The sequence below is a fragment of the Calonectris borealis genome, chromosome 4, assembly GCF_964195595.1.
Source record: "Calonectris borealis chromosome 4, bCalBor7.hap1.2, whole genome shotgun sequence".
Classification (NCBI taxonomy): Eukaryota; Metazoa; Chordata; class Aves; order Procellariiformes; family Procellariidae; genus Calonectris; species Calonectris borealis.
In genome coordinates, this window is record NC_134315.1 from 10,920,471 (window position 1) to 10,942,433 (window position 21,963).

The 21,963-nt window shown below is 35.6% G+C and overlaps 1 protein-coding gene across 2 annotated transcripts in view; it reads left to right on the top strand.

Annotated features, from left to right (window-relative positions):
* The window catches only part of RGS12 (regulator of G protein signaling 12), an 89,768-nt gene that overhangs the window by 2,258 nt on the left and 65,547 nt on the right, over positions 1 to 21,963 (top strand). Inside the window, exons 2-3 of one of the 2 annotated variants that reach the window (XM_075148636.1) lie at positions 4,233 to 6,179; positions 21,783 to 21,902. In XM_075148636.1, coding sequence (XP_075004737.1) covers positions 4,323 to 6,179; positions 21,783 to 21,902 — 1,977 coding nt within the window. In that variant the 5' untranslated portion in view covers positions 4,233 to 4,322. Of the gene's footprint in view, positions 1 to 4,192; positions 6,180 to 21,782; positions 21,903 to 21,963 lie in introns of those variants that run through there. The other variant, XM_075148635.1, reaches the window with a different exon arrangement.

A 21,963-nucleotide genomic window follows, 5' to 3' on the forward strand; every position in this document is an offset into this window, starting at 1 on the left:
TCTGAAACGTCCTGTGAAACATTTTGTAGTTATTAAACTGTATTTGTTCTGTGTCATATTACTAAGCTGTGTTGGTACAAATTTTGATGAACTTTCTGAAATTATAATAGTAATTTTATATTTGCAGTGTTCTTCAAATGATAGTAGAAATTCTATATTTTCAGTGTTTTTAATAAGTATATTGAAATGTCACAAAACTATATTATTTGCTTAAGATTTAGTTATTATGTATTACAACTTATTCTGCTTTTATAGGCCTGTTTGCTCATATCCTCCATACTAATATTCACTGATGTGTTTTGGTATTGTACAGACTTTTTCTTTAAGACTTACTTTATCATACTTAGCGATAGCAGAAAGTCAAAGTAAGCTTGGCCATGTGTAGTATTGTGTAACCATTTTTCTGACCTACTGTATATGACTGAATGTAGTTATGCTATCAAATTAATAAAATTCAGTGCTATAATTATTAGAAGTAATTACAGTAGTATATTACTGGTAGGCTCAGTAAGATTCAGTATTTAATTTGTACTGAAAATCAGCAGCTCAAATCTTGTTATCTTTGGTTACTCGTGACAATTATCACAGGTTACATAGTTTGCTAACAATTTCATATTTTAGTAAATGTACAGACACCTACAAGGCTTTATATCAGTGCAATTAAATGATGTCTTTGTTTCACTGGATTCACACTACACATTTTGTAATGTATTACAGGAAAAGGATATTCAGACATATGATTACTTTGAAACTGTGGAAGTTTGTGCCGTTTTTGTGCCATATCTCTTTAGCTCCAGGTTTCAAATCTGCAAAGAAATTAAAAGAAAACTTAGGCAATTAGGTAATTTGATAATTTAGTTTTGATCTAGTTTGTTAACAGTTTATAACTCAACTAATCTCTGTTGGAATCTCTTTGGTTACGAGAAATGCTATTTTCATAATTTTTCCATTTGCCTGTCATGCCATTGTTGCAGTAAAACATATTTGAATGCTGAGGGCTCTTGCAGAAGAGCTACATTTGTCCTTTGTCTTGAAGTTTCCTAGATAAATTCAGTGAGCTGTTATTTATCATTTGTGTAATTGGCACAAAAAATGCGCAATAATGTTCAGCTATTGAAGGAGGGAAGAGATAGCTTTTCCAGTGATGTAACCCAGTTTTTTCTTTCCTTTTTTTTTTTTTAGTGTATATACACATTAATAGCAAAAAGCCCTTTAATGTTGAATTACTTCCTAACTTTACACTCACAAAATTACACAAATAAATTAATAGCTGAAAGTCTTCACACCTGTGGAACTTCATCATTAGAGAAAAGTAATGTATTAGCAGGCTGATGTTTTGTTTTTGTAATAGTCAGGTTTTGGAATGACATTCCTTTATCAGTGGTTATCATCTGGAATAAATGCTTGATGTGTAAGGGGCATAGGTTAGGAAGGCAAATAGATAAATTGACTTGTGAATAGAGTTAAAAGGAATCCTCTCATAGCAAATGTGGAATCATGAGGTAAGACAAAGCTAGGGTTTACTGCTTCCCAAGAGCAGCTTAACTATATTTTCATGGTGTGTTTTTTATAGTTGAATTTAGGGTATTTTTTTAATAGATTAGCAAGGTAGTTGGAAAAATTGTTTTTTCTTATCAGCCACTTCAACATTAGCATATTGAATCTTATTTTTTTTTTGTAACTACCACTTTTTATTATATTTTTTGCATCAGATTATTTATAATCTAATACTCTCTTAATTGTTTCCTTTCCTCTTGCAAGCTAGTACCACTCTTTTAGGTGCCAGGTACTACACTGCTTTATGTTGACCAGGTTAGCAGCACAGTTTTAGGCTATTCTCCAGACAATCGAGAACAGAAACATTCACTGTAAGGCAAATTAAAACGTGTATATATTCATGCTTTTAGAGAGCAAGTTTTTATTTACTGTTGGGCATTTGTTGGTTCGTTTCTTTGGTTGAAGAACTGTATCTTGAAATGTTTAATGATTATACTCAGGAAGTACCAGACCTAATCAGAGATAGCTGAATGCACAGTGATCTCTTGGTTCACAAGTTTAGCCTCATCAGGAGAGGGTCAATCTATGTTTAAGGCATGAGACTGGATGCAGGTTGACAGGGGTCTTTTACAACAACGTGTGAGTTTGGTTAAATGTTTGCAAAGCATTTCTTTCCATTCAAAGGTTAAGTGTGAAGTTTCATTACTTCTTAAAGCTAAGTTATTTTCTTAAATTATAGGGGAACTGTTGTTATTGAAGCTAGATAATTGCTGTATTAAAACAATTTGCAAAAACCATAGTACATTGAACAGTCACAGCTGCATCATGGAGACATAAAAACCTGATGTCCCTTTGTTCAAAAAAATACAAACTAAAACCCAAAAGTAAAGCTAAGTGAATGTGTTCAGTAGTATCTTGAAGGCTGTCCTATTTAGGATTTGGAAGGGTCCTAAGGGAATTACATCCTGTAGTTGAGTATTTAGCAGCATATTCAAGAAACAACAGTGGTTTTTTAAATTTGGTAATCAAACAGCTCATATGTAGTTAAGCAGTTAAGACTTTGATCCTAAATTGTATTTTAGGCTTTTGGGTTTTTTTTTGGTGGAACTTTTGAAGTCATGGCCCTTCTGTTTCTTCTTTCCCAGGCAGAAATTCTGTGAAAGTAGTATGCTGTGGATTGCATCTCATTTTGAGTGTGGGGTTTTTTTGTTATTTCTGTAGCTGAGAGCAATGTCAGAAGGATTTCTTGGTAATTTTTCTTCCATGCAAGTAGTGGGTTGGAGACCACTAATTTAACACTTTTGATACGATAAACAAATGTGTGTCTGTCTCTGTGTGTGTATATATATATTTTTTAATGTGTATCTATTTATGTAAAATGTTGTTTGCATATTGCCCACATATACAAGATACGTGCTTTCAAGTACCTTATACGCTTTAAGTATGTTACAATGTGACCGAGTTCTGAATAAGCCTGTGGACCAGCTCAGAGAAGTAATTATTTTCAGATTAGTTCTCACTTGCTCAGACCGAGTTTATTGCAATTTTATGCAGCTGTAGTCCTCCAGTTATTTCAGTCAGTCATCCTCTAGACCTATGGAAGTAAGAGTTCACATTGTGCAACAAGGGGATAGTTTCAAAAGTTGAACAAATTGTCATTTCTATTCTTTGTGTTAAAACATTTTTCTGCGTTTCCTCCTTAGTGGAGGAAGCCTCTCTAAAACAATGGAATTTACCTGAGTGTAATTAGAACAAGACATCCCGACTTCAGTGTCAACACCAAAATGTACTGAAATCTACTATTTCTTGCTGTTCATATAAACTGCTTTATTTTAATTGTAAAGGCATGACTAGATTAATACTGGCAGCATGTGGAGTTCCTTCCTTTTTTTTCTTTTTTTTGGAAGTTTTTATCTAAACTAAAACACGTGGATGTTGGAATGACTGACTGGAATGCATTTTTTTATAGTGTTTGCTTTCTGACGAGTTATTTTTGAGTAGATTAATTGATTGGTGTAACAGAGTAAATCTGATTTTGGATCCTTTTGGTCTAATACATGACTGAATGTCCATTTGTTGTTGCATATGCAGCTGAAATGTATTGAAGTTTTGAAGTTTGAGATACTTATTTTAAGCTGCCTTTACAGTCAGTCAGTGGAGAGATACAGGCAACTCTAGGGGTAATTTATCTAACCTGTTTTACACTGATACATTTAGTACCTGTTTCTGTACATTGAGTATAAAGGGGGGGTGTGCTATAGCTGAGTAGATATACTTGAGCTCTAATTTTTACGTTGCTGGGAAAGGATAGATGAGCTTCATCCAGGATTTTCACTGTGCTGTAAAATGTGGTGATATTGCAATGGTGCAGTAATCAGAAGTTAACTAAATAGTAGGTAACGTGGTGGAGTTGGGGAAGATGTAACGTGCTATAGTATAAAAACACTGGCTGTACATCAGAAGACTTAGATTCTGTTCTTAGCTTTACCGTTCAGTTACTTTGCCATTTTGGACAGCCACTTTATTTGCATTTGCTACTGCTTTCTCATCAGTAAAATTAAGACACTGGTGCCTGTTCTTTTCAAATTGTTTTGAGTGTTGTGTTAGTTCTCTATCAATAGTTTTTGGTAGAGTTCACTAGCAATATTTCTGAACAGTAAAGGAAATACTGGTACTAAAATTCTGAAATATGATTGAGAATTAAAATATCTTTTTTTTTTTCTTTCTTTCTTTAGAGCTTCATCAGATGAAGGAGTGATACTGTGAAACATGACAAAAAACTGGAGTAATTAAAAGTTTTTCCTATTTTAGGAAAAAAACTCAAAATGTATAGACCGGGGGAAACAGCCAAACGTCGACTCAACATGCACGCTCCTCCTCGGATAAGAAGCGTGGAGGTTGCTAGAGGAAGAGCAGGTTATGGGTTTACCCTTTCTGGACAAGCTCCTTGTGTTCTTAGTTGTGTTATGAAAGGAAGCCCTGCAGATTATGTTGGACTTAAAGCAGGAGATCAGATATTTGCAGTTAATGAAATCAATGTGAAAAAAGCCTCTCATGAAGATGTCGTGAAACTTATAGGAAAATGTTCTGGAGTCCTGCACATGGTCATTGCTGAAGGGATTAGTCATATAGATTCATGTTCAAGCGATGAAGAAGTTGGTTTTTATGATGGAAAGGGGTGGCTGAAACCCAAACCTGACTCTAAAGCTCTGGGTATAAACCGAGCAGAGAAAGTTGTTGAAGAAATGCAGTCTGGTGGCATTTTCAACATGATCTTTGAGAATCCTACTCTTTGTGCTGGTAGCTTAGATAATTCCGCACCAAAACAAAGATCTTTTTCAGATTCTGCTGCTATTAAATGTGAAACTGGAAATGAAAGTGCAAGCAATCCAAACCTACTGTCAAAGGAAGAAATATCCAAAGTCCTGAATGATGATTCGGTTTTTAGAATTGGACTGGAGAGTGCGGAAGACTTTGCATTAGATGCAAGCATTTTAAATGTTGCCATGATTGTAGGTTACCTAGGCTCCATTGAACTTCCTTCAACAACCTCAAATTTGGAAAACGAGAGTTTGCAGGCTATTCGTGGATGCATGAGACGTCTGCGGGCAGAACAAAAAATCCATTCACTAGTGATGATGAAGATAATGCATGACTGTATTCAGCTCTGCAGTGACAAATCAGGTGTAGTGGCAGAATATCCTGCAGAGAAACTGGCATTCAGTGCTGTTTGCCCGGACGACAGAAGATTCTTTGGACTAGTTACAATGCAGACAAATGATGATGCAAGCTTGGCTCAGGAAGATGAAGGGGTCCTGAGGACATCTTGCCATGTTTTTATGGTGGATCCTGAATTATTTCATCATAAAATTCACCAGGGCATAGCAAGACGTTTTGGACTGGAATGTACAGCAGATCCAGATACAAATGGCTGTCTAGAGTTTCCAACATCATCTCTACCTGTTCTTCAGTTTATTTCTGTCCTGTATAGGGATATGGGGGAATTGATTGAGGGAATGCGTGCGAGGGCTTTTCTTGATGGTGATGCAGATGCTCATCAGAATAATAGTACAAGCAGTAACAGTGATAGTGGAATTGGAAATTTTAACCAAGAAGAAAAGAATAATAGAGTTCTGGTGGTTGATTTAGGGAGCAATCCGAGTAAACACATTCCTAACAGCATATGGGAAAATCCAGTAGGAAGGGGACAAAATCAGCCTGCTTCCCATTGGAATGGCTTCTGTCACGAACAGGAAGGAAACATTCCTTTAGAAGTAATTCAGAATGATAAGTCCCAAAATGTAAGCAAACACTTAAGTCCTTCTGCTCGTATTGAAGTTCCACTGGTTTCCTCTCGAAATTCAGTACCCCCATCAAAGAAAAACACTGCAGGCATAGGCAATCAAAGGTGGTTGCCTGTGCATGTTTTGCAAGAATGGCAGCATGGAAATGCTAGCGACCAGGAGTCGTACACTGATTCTACGGACGGATGGTCAAGTGTTAACTGTGGAACTCTTCCCCCGCCAATGAATAAGATTCCAGCAGACAGATACAGAGTCGATGGCAGCTTTGGTCAGCCGCAGTTAAAATCTCATAAAAATGAATGGTCTAAGAAGATGCTTTGCATGCAGAACAAATTTGGCCCTCCGCACAGTATTAGGAAGTCTAAAGAAGATAAAAAGGTGAGAATATGTTGATACTGATTCCTAAAAAAAAAAAACCCAAACCCAACAGCCTATGGTATTATTACACCATATTTGCATACTAAATTTTAAACATGTATTATATCATTTACAAAATTTCAGATGAAGAAAATAGTATGGTTCTTTCTCCTTTGCAGAGGCTTTGCATATTCCTGTTTAATTGAGTGCAGCTCTGGAATTGTACTTTTGCTGGAAGTGTTGTCTGTTAGAGCTTTCTCACATTTCTTCTCGTCTCTTCATTGTTTCCAAATGTTGCAGTGGCATTGCAATAAAAGGAGACATGACATTCTAGCAACTTCAGTTCCTTCTGACCTCCAGCAGCAAAAGAATGGAAACAGTCTGGGTCTTCAGTCTGGTTCCTTTTTTATAGGAGGCCGGCTTGCAAATGTTATTATTTTAGTGATAGTGATTTTTATAGAGATGTAGTCTAATCATTAGTCAAAAATTTTTGTTACACACTTCTAACTTTAACTGAATAAAACAATTTTATTATAAAAATTCACTCCAGCAAACCTCTCAATACAAGTAGCGTTAAACCTACATCAAAGTATAGTCATTAGTGCTGACTATAGTGTCCACTGTTAGGTCACAAATCTAACATTCTGCCAGTAAGCTGTAATTCAAATTTTATTCCAAATTACTGCTTCATCTACTTGTTTTGTCTACTATTAGGATTCTATAAACCAAAGCAAGAAGATGAAAAAAAAAAGTGTCGGAGGGGTATCCAACATAAATACATACTGTTCGCTTTGTCGCATACAGGTTTTGCTGTTGAGGGAACTAATCTCATGGGAGTCTGTTGTTGATAACTGGGATTCTAATAAAGTGGAGGTCATTGGTCTTACACTAAAAGAGTTAGTACCAGAGTTGTATCTAAAACATTTGCTGACTTCAGGGAAAGACAGAACTTTATACTCCAAATCAGATTTCAAAAAGCATTGTCCTTCCATGAAGCAGTATTGCTTATATGATTGATTCAAGTGTCCATCATGCTATCCAAATCTATTTTCAAAAAAATGTTTTTTTTCACCTGATTAAAAATATCCAACTGCTGCTCAAGTGGATGACAGTAGAGATTCATTAGTTGTTTCACACTGTTATAAACAAAATCTTTGCATTGGTGTGACACTCAGGCATAGACTTTTTCGGGATTAGAATGTAGAACTTCAGACCATTTTGGTTTTAGTTTGGGAAGAGAAATTATTTTTTATTGCTTTTCTTGCACTGTGAAGCCAACAACTTTCACATTTGTTCTTTTGTACGCTTTTTGTGCTGAAAATAAAAAAAATAAAACTAGTATATATAATAGTTATACACTAGTGTATTTTTAATGTGAAGTAACTGCTACAGGCAGCAATGTTTTCCAGACCCACAATAATGTATTAAATTTCTAGTGATCTTAAATACAAGGTGATTCACACTTTTCAAATACCAAACAAATTATCCAAGCAGAAACACTTAATTTGTAAACATTGCTCAACCAAACCACCTAACAATCAATTCTGCCTGCTACCCTGAAGACTACATGCTTTATGGTCTCTTTGCTGATGGAGCAAGGAAGAGGCCTCTTTATATGCAGCAGCTAGTGCAGATGCATTATGGATGTTGGTCCCAAGTGCTCTTTGGGAACAGGACCAGCTGCATGGGATGCTGTTGAAATTCCTTCAGGGTCTCTGCAACAAGTTTGTGTCTGCAGTGTTGTCCATGATAGTAATGTGGCTTAGATTTTTTTTCAGAGATTTACAACTAAAAAAATTACTTATGAAGTGTTAGAAACATTTATTTCATAGAAGTCAAGAATATACTAATGAAAATCTCACAGAAAATTTTACACTTTAAGATGAAAGATGTTCTATATGTGGGTAAACAGTAATAATATTTCACCTACTGTATCATTCAGATCAGCATATACCAGTATATACGTTCCAACACTAGATATCTTAATTAATCTTCCCTTTTAAGCCTAGTTACTAATAAAATAGGCATTCTGTTCTTTGATTAGTAACAAATTTGTTTGGAAGACACATTTAAAATGTTCCTACATGGCTTTAGCATTTAGTCTCATTAAGGCTACAGAACCTCTTTTGCATTTTAATTTTGTTTGTCAGTATTATTGAAGGCTATTGAAACTGATGAGAAAAGCTCATGAAAGTCTTGAAATCATTCGCAAGCGTGAGTTGCAAGCACTTAGCATTATTCAGAGTAATTCATAAAGATGAAGTAGTACTATGTTCTCATCTTAAATTTTTAATGAAAGTAGTCAGGGGATGTTGTTATTGATGAACGTACCTCTGTACTTCTTTAGGTACTGCAGAAATAGGGAAAATATATTTTTGAATATTAGAGCATTAATTCACTTTTATAAGAGAATGATAACTTTTGTAAGAGAATGATATTCAGAAATTCAGAGTCTCTTTTTGTTTTATGTGAAGAGAAGAGGTAAGACTGTCTATTCCAAAACATTATTCAGGTGGGTTAGATGCTGTGTTCTAGAAAACTTTACATCCTCAGCTTCCTGTGACCTTTTTAAGTGGTAAGGACTGATTTTACACAGCATGCTCAGACACATTCCAGTCATGGAATAAAGTATATGAAGTGGCCACATGGGATTACATTCATATTTTTACAACCTAGTGGCTGAGTCTAATGCTTCATTTGGCAGAGCAGTCCTTAAATTGCTTTTTAATTAAGGTGGGGGTTTTTTGTCTTTTACATTAATACTGAAGGGTAATATATCCTACAAGTGGGAATGTGCAGAAGCCACTAGAGGGAGAAAAGGTTACCAAAGCGAGAGTTTTTTTGTGATGGACTCTGCACATCCATATTACGTACCACCTTCCTTGGAGCTTTCATTATACACTGGGGAAAGGACATGAGTTCCTAGATGCAATTCTGATCTAGCAGAACTGTGGTGCAACTAAACAGTGATGATCACGGCATGTAATACAGGAAAATATGCCATACTGTACAGTGGTAGTGCGGGGTAAGAGGGGCATAAACTCCTGATTTTATGGCTGCACTGATAAAACATTTGTGAATTGTACAGAGCATAAGAACAGATGTGAGAAGGCTCTAGTGAACATAGCTATTTAAAATTGCATTTTCAGGACTGGACCTGGGAAATGTTTCTTGTGGGTAGGAATAGGTATGGTGTTTCAGACTTCAGGTTACAAGGAAGTAAACGTGTTTTCTGAGCTTTGTTTTCCCTTTAGTGTTGTAGTCCCTTTAATGATGTTTTCAGCTCACAAATTAGAATTGTGGTTAATTTTGTAATAATTGGCAAAAACACTTTTGAAATATTAATATTCTTCACACTGCTACGAAGCATATTAAAGTTCAATATAAGTGTGAATAGTTTAAAAAAATCAAAAACGCCTCATTTGATTAAATGTTACTGGATAGCATGAGGTTTTTTGTTTTGCTTTAAAATGTTGCAAGGAATTTATTCCTAAATTACTGAACTCATACTTTCACAATTGCTGTATTTTTTGGTTTTTAATCTTTGGCTTTTAAAATGGTGGTTGTACGTGGGAAGAGGAGAACTAAATCAGGGAAATTTTGATTCTATTCCACCTCTTCTGACTGAGATTTACTGGAAGGTATCTCTGGCCCTATGCACCTCTAAAATGATTTCCTGTACCGAACTTCATGTTTCCCGTGTTTCTTAAAAGTTTCGAGATTTCTATTGAAGCATCTTATGAGACTTTTTTTGGGGTCTCCTTGACTAGTGGGAGGCCTGATGATGTTGCTGAAATTCACTGAAAAGGAAGGTCATGGAAGGTGGCTTTGAATCTCAGAATGACTAAGGATGATTTCTGGCAGCGAGAAGCTTCTGAATTGCTGTAAGACCGATACCAGGTAGGGGTGTGTGGCCTAATGAGGTCTATGAGGCTAGCAGATGAAGAGACTGGTTATGGTTCCAGTGGGAATGGACTAATTCCTGCTTCTTTTTTGTTATTCCTTTTGTACTGTACTACCTTTGCTGTTGCATTCTTATTTCCACCTTCTTCAGCATCCCACCAAGTTCCAGGCACTTACCTACTCACCCTTTTGCATGATTTTGGGTTACGCAAAAGAAAAGCACCATAAGCAATATGAAAACATCAGGGGATGTTAGGATTGGCAAGGGACTTGAGAAATTGCTGAACAGGGAAGCATTCCTTTCCCTCTAGACTAAATTAATATAATACGTTTTATTTTGTTCAACCCTCACTCTCTGTTTTCGGGCTAGCGCCTGGCCAAAAATATGTCTACCCATTACTGTTTTAAATTAAGTTTTACTGGGAAAATACTCCTTTTTCCACTGGAAAGCTTCATAACAGTCAGTTTAGTCTTTGAGTTTTCTCTCCATGAGGACAGAATCCTAGGCATTGACCTCTCACCATTCTTTTTTTTTAAAAAGAAAGTCTGTTCTAATATTGTGGCAGCAAGTATAACATTTAAGATCACGAGGTTTTACAACCTGAGCTTAATAACTAGTGTTTGGGTACTAGGTTTATTCCAAGTGAATACGACAGATCTATTAAAAAGTCATTAAAAAGCCTTTTAAAAATTTGGGTATTGATTTTTAGAAACCCTTTTCTGCTTCACATTTGTTTTAAGACTTCTATCTTGATCACATTATTGTTTGTGCGCATGAAGAGTGTGAATTTGTAAACGGATCCTATTTGTAGATCTTAGAGGAAGAAAAAATAGATAATCTCATGTCTGAGACTTACTGAACAATAGTATTGCAAATACGATTTTTTTTTTAAACCAAAAACATATCAACTGCTTTGTAACCTTCATGACTTAAGCTACTGAAAATATTGTAAAAGCGTAGAAGAGAGAAGACAGGTAAGCAATACTGTGGGGTTCACTAATGCATCTTTCCTTGCTAATATATTTTCTGGGTTACTATTATTGTTACTGTGTTTTGATCAGAAGTTTAACTGTAACTACTTCAGAGTTGTCTGACTACTTCCAAAGCAAGTATTACTGAAAAAGATATGCTGTTCAAGTTAAAAATGGAATAGTTTTTTTTGTGAAAATTTGTAATTTGCTTCAAATCCAAGAATTGCAGTTTTTAATGCTGGTAGCTGGATGGTGAACTGAAATGGTATTTTAGATGCAAAGACAATGTTGGCAAAGCTGTGTGGTTCCCATATTTGTTTTTTGTTGTATAATTACATGTTTTTTTCCCTTTCCTCTGCAATTCTGTTTGCTCACTAGCTTAAATTGTTCCACCCCAGCTGTTTATAAAGCAGAATTAATGGCAGCTGGATTGCTATTCTTATGCAGTACAATTTAATGTTAACCTTCGGAATTATAGGCTTTGATCTGATTTGAGATATACGTATATACCTTAAAGTGAACTCAACTGAAATCCCAAACACCAAGCTAAATCTGAGAATGTGCTAATGTGAATTAATCTGCAAAGAGGCATTTGTATGAAATAGGTCCTCTGATACATTTTATTATGAGAAAATGAAAAGCAATTAAATGTTTAGTAATTTCGTGCAGCCTTTTCATATGTATTGTAATCTTCTAAGACAATGATTTAAAAAAATGGTCAGTTCTAGGATCTTTAAAAATGTATAAAAAGCCAAAATAATGCTGGGTGCTTTTCTCTGAAAAAGAAATTAGATAAAATCTGGACAGTAAATGTCTGTAGAGCAATGTTGACTTTGTGAAATTTTCTCATTTCAAATTTATATGCTAGAGATTTAGAATTTTTCATTACATCTGAATTTAAGTGTTTTCTAGATCAAGTGCAGGTTTGGACTCCAATTAACATCATGACAAGGGGAGGTGCAGGTATCTAAGTATTTCTGAGCTATTTTTGAGTTGCAAAGTCACAGGAGAAGGTAGCATCTTGAGAAACAAAGAGAAAATGAAGAAAATAGAAAAATAATTAGCACAGAATGAATTGAAATAATGAAAAATGGCTTTATTTTAAGTTTTAAACACAGAAGCTTTGAGAGAAGAGATTATAAAATTATTGCCTGAGCTTTCAGTTGTACAAAGATAGACCCCTATTCCTTGAGATGATTTAGAGAAGAAAAGGAGTTGTAAAATACCAGTTCTTCACTGGAGAAGAAATAGATCAATATGGAATAAAGGTCTTTAATTAACAAAAATAAATATGGAATTGCTAAAACTTACCTGAAGTGTCTAAACAGAAACATGGAAAAATGAAGCCTCAAGAGAAAGACTTGAAAATTAATCCCATCAATAAAATGGCTATTAAGACATCAATAAGCTTGCAATGATAGTACCAGAGAAGGACATTCTGCATCATCAAACCAAATTCTAGCTCTTTCAGGCAATCATGTATTATCATGCTTTCCATACACTTAGCAGCTGTACGTTTGAAAAAAATGTGCTTGCACCCTGCCTTCCTTTCCACCTGCCTTCTACAGGAACAATATTCCATCACTGTTACAATGTTAGAAGCTTTTTTTTATTTTCCAGTCTGAAGTCTAGTCATGGCCACCTTATACCCATTTCTTCTGCTGCTAGTGTCTCATTTAGTGAAAGTGACTCTTTTTTCAGTGTTTCCTTTTTGTTTATGCATAGAAATCATATTCTCTATTGGCTTTCATTTTGTTTGATGTAAAGCGCTTAGTCTTTTAGTCATCTGGGAAGTAAAGTTTTCATTCTCCGGATAATTTCAGTAGCCCTTTTCTGAAACTATTCTAGTTTAAATTATTTCTTGGAGCTGAGTGACCAAAATTTTATGCTGATTTCCTGATCAAGCTTTTGTGTAATTGTAGTGTACATTTTCCTGTCTCTATTGTTAATACTTCATAAAATACCTCTTCATATATTACTTAGTTTTTTTCATAGCACATAGCATTGATGGTTAATACTTATTTTGTAATTGATCAGTAAAAACATCCATATGTATCAGATGAGACATCCAATATTGAGGTCAATATCCTATTTTAGACACCGGCCAGGAACAGCTGCTTAGAAAAACCATGGAAGAGCAGTGAAAAATATATCCTCCCTAGTTTTCAGCAGCACATGGTTTAGAGACTTTCCTTCAGTAGAGACACCATCCACATCATTGTGCATAATAACCTTCGTGAACCTTTGTTCTTGAATTTGTTGTTTCTTAAACTCAGTTGTACTTTTGGCATTCCTGGTATCACTTGACTTATATATTCTGCAGTTTAATAGTGTGGAAAGAAAACAGTACATAATTGTACTTTCCATATAGTTTTATTTCATACCTGCTCTATTTGTCATGAGAAATACTGAACAATCTTACTCTCTATTTTCTCGTAGTCATTTTATTTTGTTTTAAACCTCAACCATCAGTCACTTACTTTCCAAGCAGAAGTCAGCTTAGTCTCCTCCCATACAAAAGTTGTTTCATAATTGTAATCTTCCTCCCTTAGTTGTACTATATTACTTTTGAGATGGGTTGACCAGAACTATAAGCAGTTTTAAAAATGTGTGGGCAGGCAATGTATTCATAAAGCTTATTTCTTGATTTCTTTTGCTTTTTCTGATTATTCTTCATTTGGCTTTTTGATTGTTACTGATTATTGGGCCATACTGACTTAATGTTCCCAGCTCATGCCTACCTAATGTTCAAGATGATTTGGAACCAATTGTTACATGTGTACTTGTAATTTTCTCCACGTTTTCCCCTAGTGTACTCAGGTCTTTCTGTTCCTCTGCGATTTCCAACTAATAGGCTTCCAACTCATACAAGATACTATTATCTAGTTATACTGAGAAAATTATCTTACTATTCCATCTACACTAATACCATCAACATGCATGTTTTTTTGTTTGAAAAGGGATTAGGATAGTACTGAAATGTAGGTGGTCAGTGTTTCGTGCCTAGCATCCTTAGTACAGGAGACAAGCAATAAATTTCATTTACTTGGATGTCCAATGTGACAGGACGACCTCTTTTCTATGTCTTCTCAGAGTGCATAGAGATCTTACATGAAATTTTACGTCAGTCTTGATTATATTACGGGCCTAACTGCTACTAAAAATGCCAATGTAATGGTTAGAAGGCAGTGAAATGTGTCATTATCATCTGATTAGTAAAGAAGTATTCTTAAAAGTGATCAAATCCATTGACCAGTAATGGTGAATAATACCATTTGAATCCTTTGTCATACTGGTGCCAAAAAAAAAAAAAAAAAAAAAAAATCATTACAGGAATTGCAGTGTAATTAAAACCTGCGGAAAAGCTGTCTGTAAAGTCTGAATGATGCTAGACCTTTTTTAATTAACCCTTCCCCACCTAATCCAATTCCGTGAGGTGATGTCAATCCATGATGAAGGCAGCAGCGCAGGGCAGCCTGGTGGGTGTTAGTTCATTCTGTTTTTGTTCCATAGCATATGGAGCCCTCCCTATCAGCATGCCTACCTGTACCCCAGGACTTAGTGCTTCTGTTCCTGTTACGGTTCAGGGGACTGGACCACAGCAAGCTCTTTTCCCATTTACCTCCCAGATTCTTTTCTCTCTTTAAGGGTATGAGAGGCCCTAACCCAACATACCCCATATTTCAATCCATTCTCAGGCCCCATAGACCCTCACTGTACAAGTCCTGCAAGTTTGCACTGTCATATTTTGGGTGGAGGAGCATGTGATGCTGGCTGATAGGATGAGGGGTAAAGGGAGGTGATGACCTACAGTCTTGCCTGTTCTGCATTGCTGTAGTGGGGCGGTCACTCGGCTGACGGGAACCATCATCAGGAGAATGGGCGCTTAGGGATGGTGGTGGACAACAGAGGAAAATTGAGCCAAATGGTCCAGAGCAGGATTTGAGCCTAATATTGATGACAGAATAATATTTCTATCGACTACTTAGTTCTATGATCCTTGCAGTATTTTTGGAGGTTTTGTGCACTGACTATATTGGCATTACTGTGGCATCCCTGCTTCCCATCCCGTTTCAAAGGGGTCTAAATAAGGAACTTTCTTTCTGAAGTCTTAAACCTGCGTTTTTTGTAAAGATGAACTGCCGCTCCAGACTGACCCTTCTGCTGTTTAACATCCGAGAGTAAATTTGGCATGTTTTGAATATCCACAGAAGTTTCAAATTATATAATCTGTGTATCTGTGTTCTGAACTACTATGCACTTTACCATACAAAGTCATGGAGTCAAACCTAAAGCCAGTGAGAGTTTTGAAAAGCTTCAATAGCTGGAAATAGGAGTAGGACAAATTAAAGTTTGATGATTTTATAGTTAGTATGATTAAGCTCTGTGACATATAGAACATAGTAACTTTCGTATTAGTTGAGCTCCTTAAATTGAGGCCTTTTAAATGGTGCTGTTCCTTCTTCTTTTTGCAATAAAATCTGTGAATATAAGCACCCTCTTTTTGTTACGTCCCTTTTAGAGGCAATTAATCAGAAATCAGTACTCAAATTGACACTTGTTGTACAGACACTCATAATCAGAGTTTTTGGTAAAAGAATCTAATTTATTGGAGTTTTTAGTATAGGAAGATGCTTACCTGGGGAATTGACTCTCTGGAGCAGGATGGCCAGTTGTATCTGGGTAGTGATGGTTGTTCCTGTTGCAAGCATGGTTTAGCTGGATTGTATAAGACTCCCCAAGCTGTTGTTCTGGTGAATTTTCCTAATCCAGCTGGCAAGCGGTCCTATGTGACCATTCTAGCATGTGCGTGGTCCTTTTGTATTATCTTAAATGGTCAGGACAGAGGATAGTATACTTGTTCCACCTGAACAGGACGAGGAAACAATTTCTAACAAAATTACCACATACCAGTAACTATATTTTTGTTTTAGAGCTCTTATAACTTTGTTCGTGACATTCAATTACTTTCTTATGCTTTTTTCCTCAAACATTTAAAATATTATATCACTCACGTGCCTGTGAATCTTGTGAGATTAGCTTTTATTGTGAAACAGTTTTGAAAGCATCCTTCTGTAAATGTAGATGATCAGGCTTGTTAGTGTTTTTTTTAACATTTTGGATTAGCTCCCCTTCTTATATTTTACCTTTCCCTCTTCCTGCTCTTCCACACAGCAGCCAAAATCTCTGCCCCATAAGATTCAGCCCCTTTAGTTTCCCCTCAAGGTCACAAACTGTAGTGTGTTTTCCATGAAAAGATTAAATTTGCTAGATGTTGTAAAGCTGGCCTAAGCCTCACAGTTTTTCTTTTTCCTTTTTTCCCCTTTCTGGATTCTTGCTGCCAGCTCCCTGTATTTTGTCGTTGTCAAGGATGCTTGAACACCTAGCAAAAATCTCCCACTTCCTTAGCCTCTTGTACTCCAAGAGCTGCCAGTGTCCTCTCCTTGCTACCTCCTTCCTGCTCCTCCAGCTTTAAAACTGTTGTACCAGGGGAGAGGAATCTCATTGTTTTATTAGTTATATCCAGATATTTGGATGAGAGGACAATATATGTTTAACTGTAGAGAGACACAAAGACTATGTAGTACAAAATGGAAATTTCAGGTTGTTATGTATGACAATTTGTTAAAAAGTTATACTATTTGATAAGTGCATTTGCTAGAATATGAAAGAGCATGATACAGCTCATGCTATAGCTGGGAATTTCTTTAAGCTAATTGAAGATGTTTTCTGAAGGTGTTTGGTTTCTTTGGATTCTGAATAATTGATAAGGTTTCATCAACTTGCTTCTGTGCACTCAAGCTCCAGGTTAGAGTGTCGTGTTGACTATCATAGTTTCACATTGCATTTCTTTGGTAGTATCAACTTAAAGAGTTCCTGTGACGCTCAGGCCAGACTTGGCAGTGAGCATTATCAGTTGTGTTGGCATGACTGTCTGAGGATCTGTGTTAGAAACAGGATTATTTCATTTTGTAAACTATAGTTTATTGTTAGTGGAGTCGAGGGTGCGGCCTGCTGCAGTTTGGGAGCTGGCATCTGTGGTCAGAAGTACATGCAAAGTCCTTAAGCTAGCACAGCTGCTGAAAATAATGTTACATGGAACTACTGCCTAACTTGTTTATCAGTTAAAATTACTTCTAAGAGCCCATCCTTTTTCTTTCTGTCTTTAAAGAACTAGATTTGTGCAAGTCACCTTGTGTTGGATCATTTTTATTCTTCCTGTCTCTCCATTTGCAGTCTAACATGAGTCCTGCTTCTTCACTCCCTCTGTCTTGCTAATACATGAAGTACATCTTCCACTTTCTCATTTGTACTTTTCTTGTACACCTTTCTTGTTATCAGACACAAACTGTTCTCACTTGGACACATTCACAAACTGCTGCTTTATCAATCGTCCTCTGGTGATGTTTGTTTTTAATGCTTTTCTTGTCAAGTAGATTAGGAGCTAGCTCATCCACAAGGCCAAATAAGCAGGTTAAAAATTAAATTAAAAAAAAAAATGCATTTGAAGGGAGAGAAAGACTATAGTTTTGTCAGTGATTAATGGTTATTTCAGGGGAACATATTTGCACTTGGCATTTCCTGTTAGCCTAAGGAAAAGGAGTGATCTAGTCATATATTAAAAAAAGATTATGCAGACCCATTCATTGTCCTGCTTTTTCTCTTATTGATTGTACATTTAACTGGTATTTCAGTCCATGCTAGTTCATACTTTTTACTTTGTTATAATAATAGAAAAAGGAATGGATTTTTTAGAGCATCAGTGTGTTAATGCCTTTAATCCTTTGTTGTTTTTCCTTTCCACCTGCCAAATCATAACAGGATAAAGGCTTTTAGAGATACGTTCTTTTGTACTTTCACCACAATAGATAGTAGTAACAGGGTTGAAAGTATCTGTATTGCAAAATGCAGAGGATGTAGTGCTGTAGCACATGCTTTTCGCTAATCAACTTGTTTTCACAAATTTCTGTGCTTTTCTGTTTCTGGATTCCTAAAATGAAGACACTTAGTGAAGTATCAGATGGACTTCAGTTTCTAATACTGTTTTGTGATAGATTTCTTAGATTTTCTTGAATATCTAGATATTTTTAGAGTTTCTTTTACAGATTCAGCAACACAGTGTTTCCAGAAGAGAATCTTTAAGATATGATAGTAAATAGTTCTAGGGCTTATGGGCAATCTGTACTTAAAAAAACTCACAATGTTCATGTAGCAAATTTCAGTGTTTTAGTTTGGCAGCTAATAGTGAATGAAATAGCATTTTGTTGGTCATATAGTGTACTGTTTTGAAATTTTTTTAGGCTCATTTAATGTTTTTTAATATCTGTTTAATAGTGTAATAAAGGCTTTTAGAAGTATAATAATTTCTTTATGGCTAACAGACTGCAAAATTTACATTAATATCAGTCATTGCACTAGCAATTTCTCTTTGCTCAAATACTGTGAATTTCTTTAGCCATGCTGATTAGTACATTCTAGTTGCAATGGCTGTTCTCTCTTGGAATGGATGCTTTTATTTCCAGCTCTTTACAGTCCCATGAAAAACATTTGCCAAAATGTTGCTATTTGCTTAAGCTATGTGATTCTTTCTTTACTTGTGTGCGTGTGTGTATGCAAGGCAATTTTTTTAATTGATCTGCAGAAGGAGGTCTGCCTTCATAGTTTGAATGTCTGGAATAGAGTCAAAAAAAGATGAAAAGGGAGACTTCTCAGCACCATTACCAGGAAATTAAATACTTCGTGAACTGCAGTCTTTTTTTAGCAATGTCTTAATTTCCTAGATTATTAATTTGATTCTTCAGAGCAAGGAAGAGATTTTTGTCAGTTGAAAACGTTTTCCTAATTGCAATTGTTACTCAAATGGGTTGGGGAAGCGGTTAGCTCAGTGAATTTTTATATTTTGTAATTGTTTCTTAAGCACTGTTTTATTCTCAGGGTCTTCTTTTTCCTGCTCTTATCTTTACCATTCCATCCAGGGCTCAGTAGTGAGTTTTGTATAAGAATGTCAAAAACCCTAAACAAAAATTTTGATTGGATACTAATTTACTGTTCTCTTTTCTACTACCACACAATTTGCAAGTGTTTTTTGTCCACTCTCCCTCTTTCTCTTTGTTATGTTTCTGACCACAAATAGGTAAGCAGTATTTACTTCTAAAATGGGGCATCTGGAGATCTAGAATCTGCTTCTCAGTGGAATCTAATTAGATTTGTCTTCAGGCAGTTTGTTCCTCTTCCTTCAATTTGTAATATTACTGTTTCAAAAATTTTTTGAGTGTATGTTCTCTAGCTGTGTGTCTTAATATCCCAAAATTATATACGGCAATCTCCGCTATTTAAACATATACTGGACAGTTTATATTCTTTTTGGGCTGAATTAGAAAGAAAAGTGAACATGTATTCGTTATTCAAAATAAATATGACTGCTATTGATAGTTTTTTTCCCTTTATTTCCTTTCACCAGTTTTCTTTTATGAAACATGAAGTCCTCCAAGGGATGCATCTTGTTTTGAGAAATACATGAAAGACCATTAAGCAGAATCTATACTGTAACTATTTCATTAGTTTCAAAATGCCCGTTGTACTTGCACTAATGATGTAATTAATTTCACTAGCCTTAGAATTTACTGAGCTGTTCGTAGTCTGATAGTTTTTTCACTAATTCACAGATTAAAAATTTTAAAATTGCAAAACTGGTGTGGTCATACTTGACTAATGGTGAAACCTAGCAGTTGTACACATATATTCATGCTGCTTTAACAGGAACATACTCATATAGGAGGAGCCATGTCAGTGTTTTGGTATGTTATGCAGTAATAGTAATGGATATTGCTGAATTTAGTCAGGGGTTAATGTGGAGCTCACTGTTTGACATAGATTACTGCATTACATATAAGCTTTCTGTTTAGACAGAAAGGTATGAGCCAAGTGTGAACCACTTTAATGGTACCTGCCTGCATGAAGAGACGATTTTAAGTGGCTCAGAACTGTCCTCATTCTAGTGGGTGCTATCTGTGAACATTTACAGAGAGCAGCTTTCCTGTCTTCACATTTAGTTGATTATTTTAGCAAAAGCCATCTTAGCTTGTTTATACTGCACTTTTAAATGCTCTCTTAAAAACCTTAAACGCTAATCTCCAGTTGCCAGATTTCCAGTTTTCCTTGGCAGAACCTGCCCAATTTTCTTTTCAGCCAATAAAAAAAACCCCTTAGTAAATTGAAAATTGGGAGGGAAGGAGATTTCATATAAAAATGGACCACTTTTAATACTGCAGAAGCTAGAGTCTCAGCCTGTTGCAGTGATGAACCCTGCTACATATTTTGGATCCAGATTCCTGTGTGCTGTGTTACGTCTTGACATTTCTATGAGCTTGTAAACAGAGTCTGTTGTGAATACTGGTGGCAGTCAGAGCCCTGTTACTAAAGAATAGTGTTGATTCCATAGGAATAAGCAAACAGGCAGACATCTACTGTTGGTATCTGTCTTTTATTGCAGTAAGGAGGCTGTATAATATTCTCGATGCTCTTCTCGACTTTGTATGAGTGGTTGTTAGCATGAGATTATAAGAATGTGAAATGTATGATTGTTCTTTTGGTTAATGTGATGTAGATAGACTTTCAAACAAGTGATCAAAGGGACACCAAAATATTTCAGAATTGAGAGCACAGCAATTTGCCCAAAGGAAGAAACAAATACAAATATAAAATTTAATAAATATTACAAAGCTGCCAATAAGCAATTATGAAAGTACTAATAAATATATTTTTAAGCTTACTGTGATGAAGAAAGATGCTGAAATGAAACAGAAGAAAATTTACTCAATTAAACTCCGTTATTTTCTGAAATGAAAAAGCATCAGAAGACAGGGAGGAATTTTCCCCACATTGAATGTTACAGTGAAAGGAATCCAAAATTTCAGGCACAAAATCACAAGTTTTCATAATGTAGTGAGTTTATGTACATCTGCTTAGCACCAGTCACTGACTGTGTGCCTACTCTTAGGTTTAAGCTTACACTTTGCCATTTGGCATAAACTAGATATGTACATGCTGAGTTGTAGCTTAACTGACGTCTGGTGACTTTTTGAGGAGAAAGAGTATGATTATGGGGAAAAGAGAAAGCCATTAGATTTAACTATTGCAGCACCAATTCTAGTCATGGAATATCCAAGTGAGGTAGTTTCTTTCCTCAGGACAGAAGTTCCTGCATTTTGTACTGTGTGATTTAAAAAGTTGGACTTCACAGTAGCAAGCATTAAAAAAAAAAAAAAGAGTGAAAGTAAGATTTTTAAGTGTGGAGAAAGATTCTAGAGATGATTTCTAGGGTGGTAATTTCCTATAGAAAGAACAAATATTTTGTCATTGTAAATATTGTCCAGCTAAGACAGTAAAGAGCTGGGATTGTCTTGCTTTTAATTAAGCTCTGTCTACTAATATTGACACGTAGCATGTGTACACTTTAGCAACCTAACTGATGACTCATGTTTATACAGTAACTTAGTGCTGAATATTTATGGTATTTGATTTGAGATTAGAAAAGTCATAACTTTAATGTTTTTAATACATGATTTTACAGGGGCTTTGCAAGTGACCAACTTGTGTTGAAATTGTGGTCCTATTACAGGTTTGCAAATCCTCCTCCTTGGAATTCTGTACCTACCAATGCTTAAAATTCAGATGCTGTCACTATGATCAGCAATGTACTGAAATTAAAGAAGTAAAATAATAATATATATTTTCTGTTTTGTTTAGGGTGCAAAATTTGGACATCCAGTGGGATTAAATCAGGCTCCTCCCCCGCGTTCTTCTGTTCGAAGATCATTTGGAAGATCTAAGCGATTTAGTATTACTCGTTCTCTGGATGACCTTGAGGTAATTAACTTTCACTTTAAACTTAGAAGTGAGTCCTAGAGAGGAACTTACAGTAGTTAAT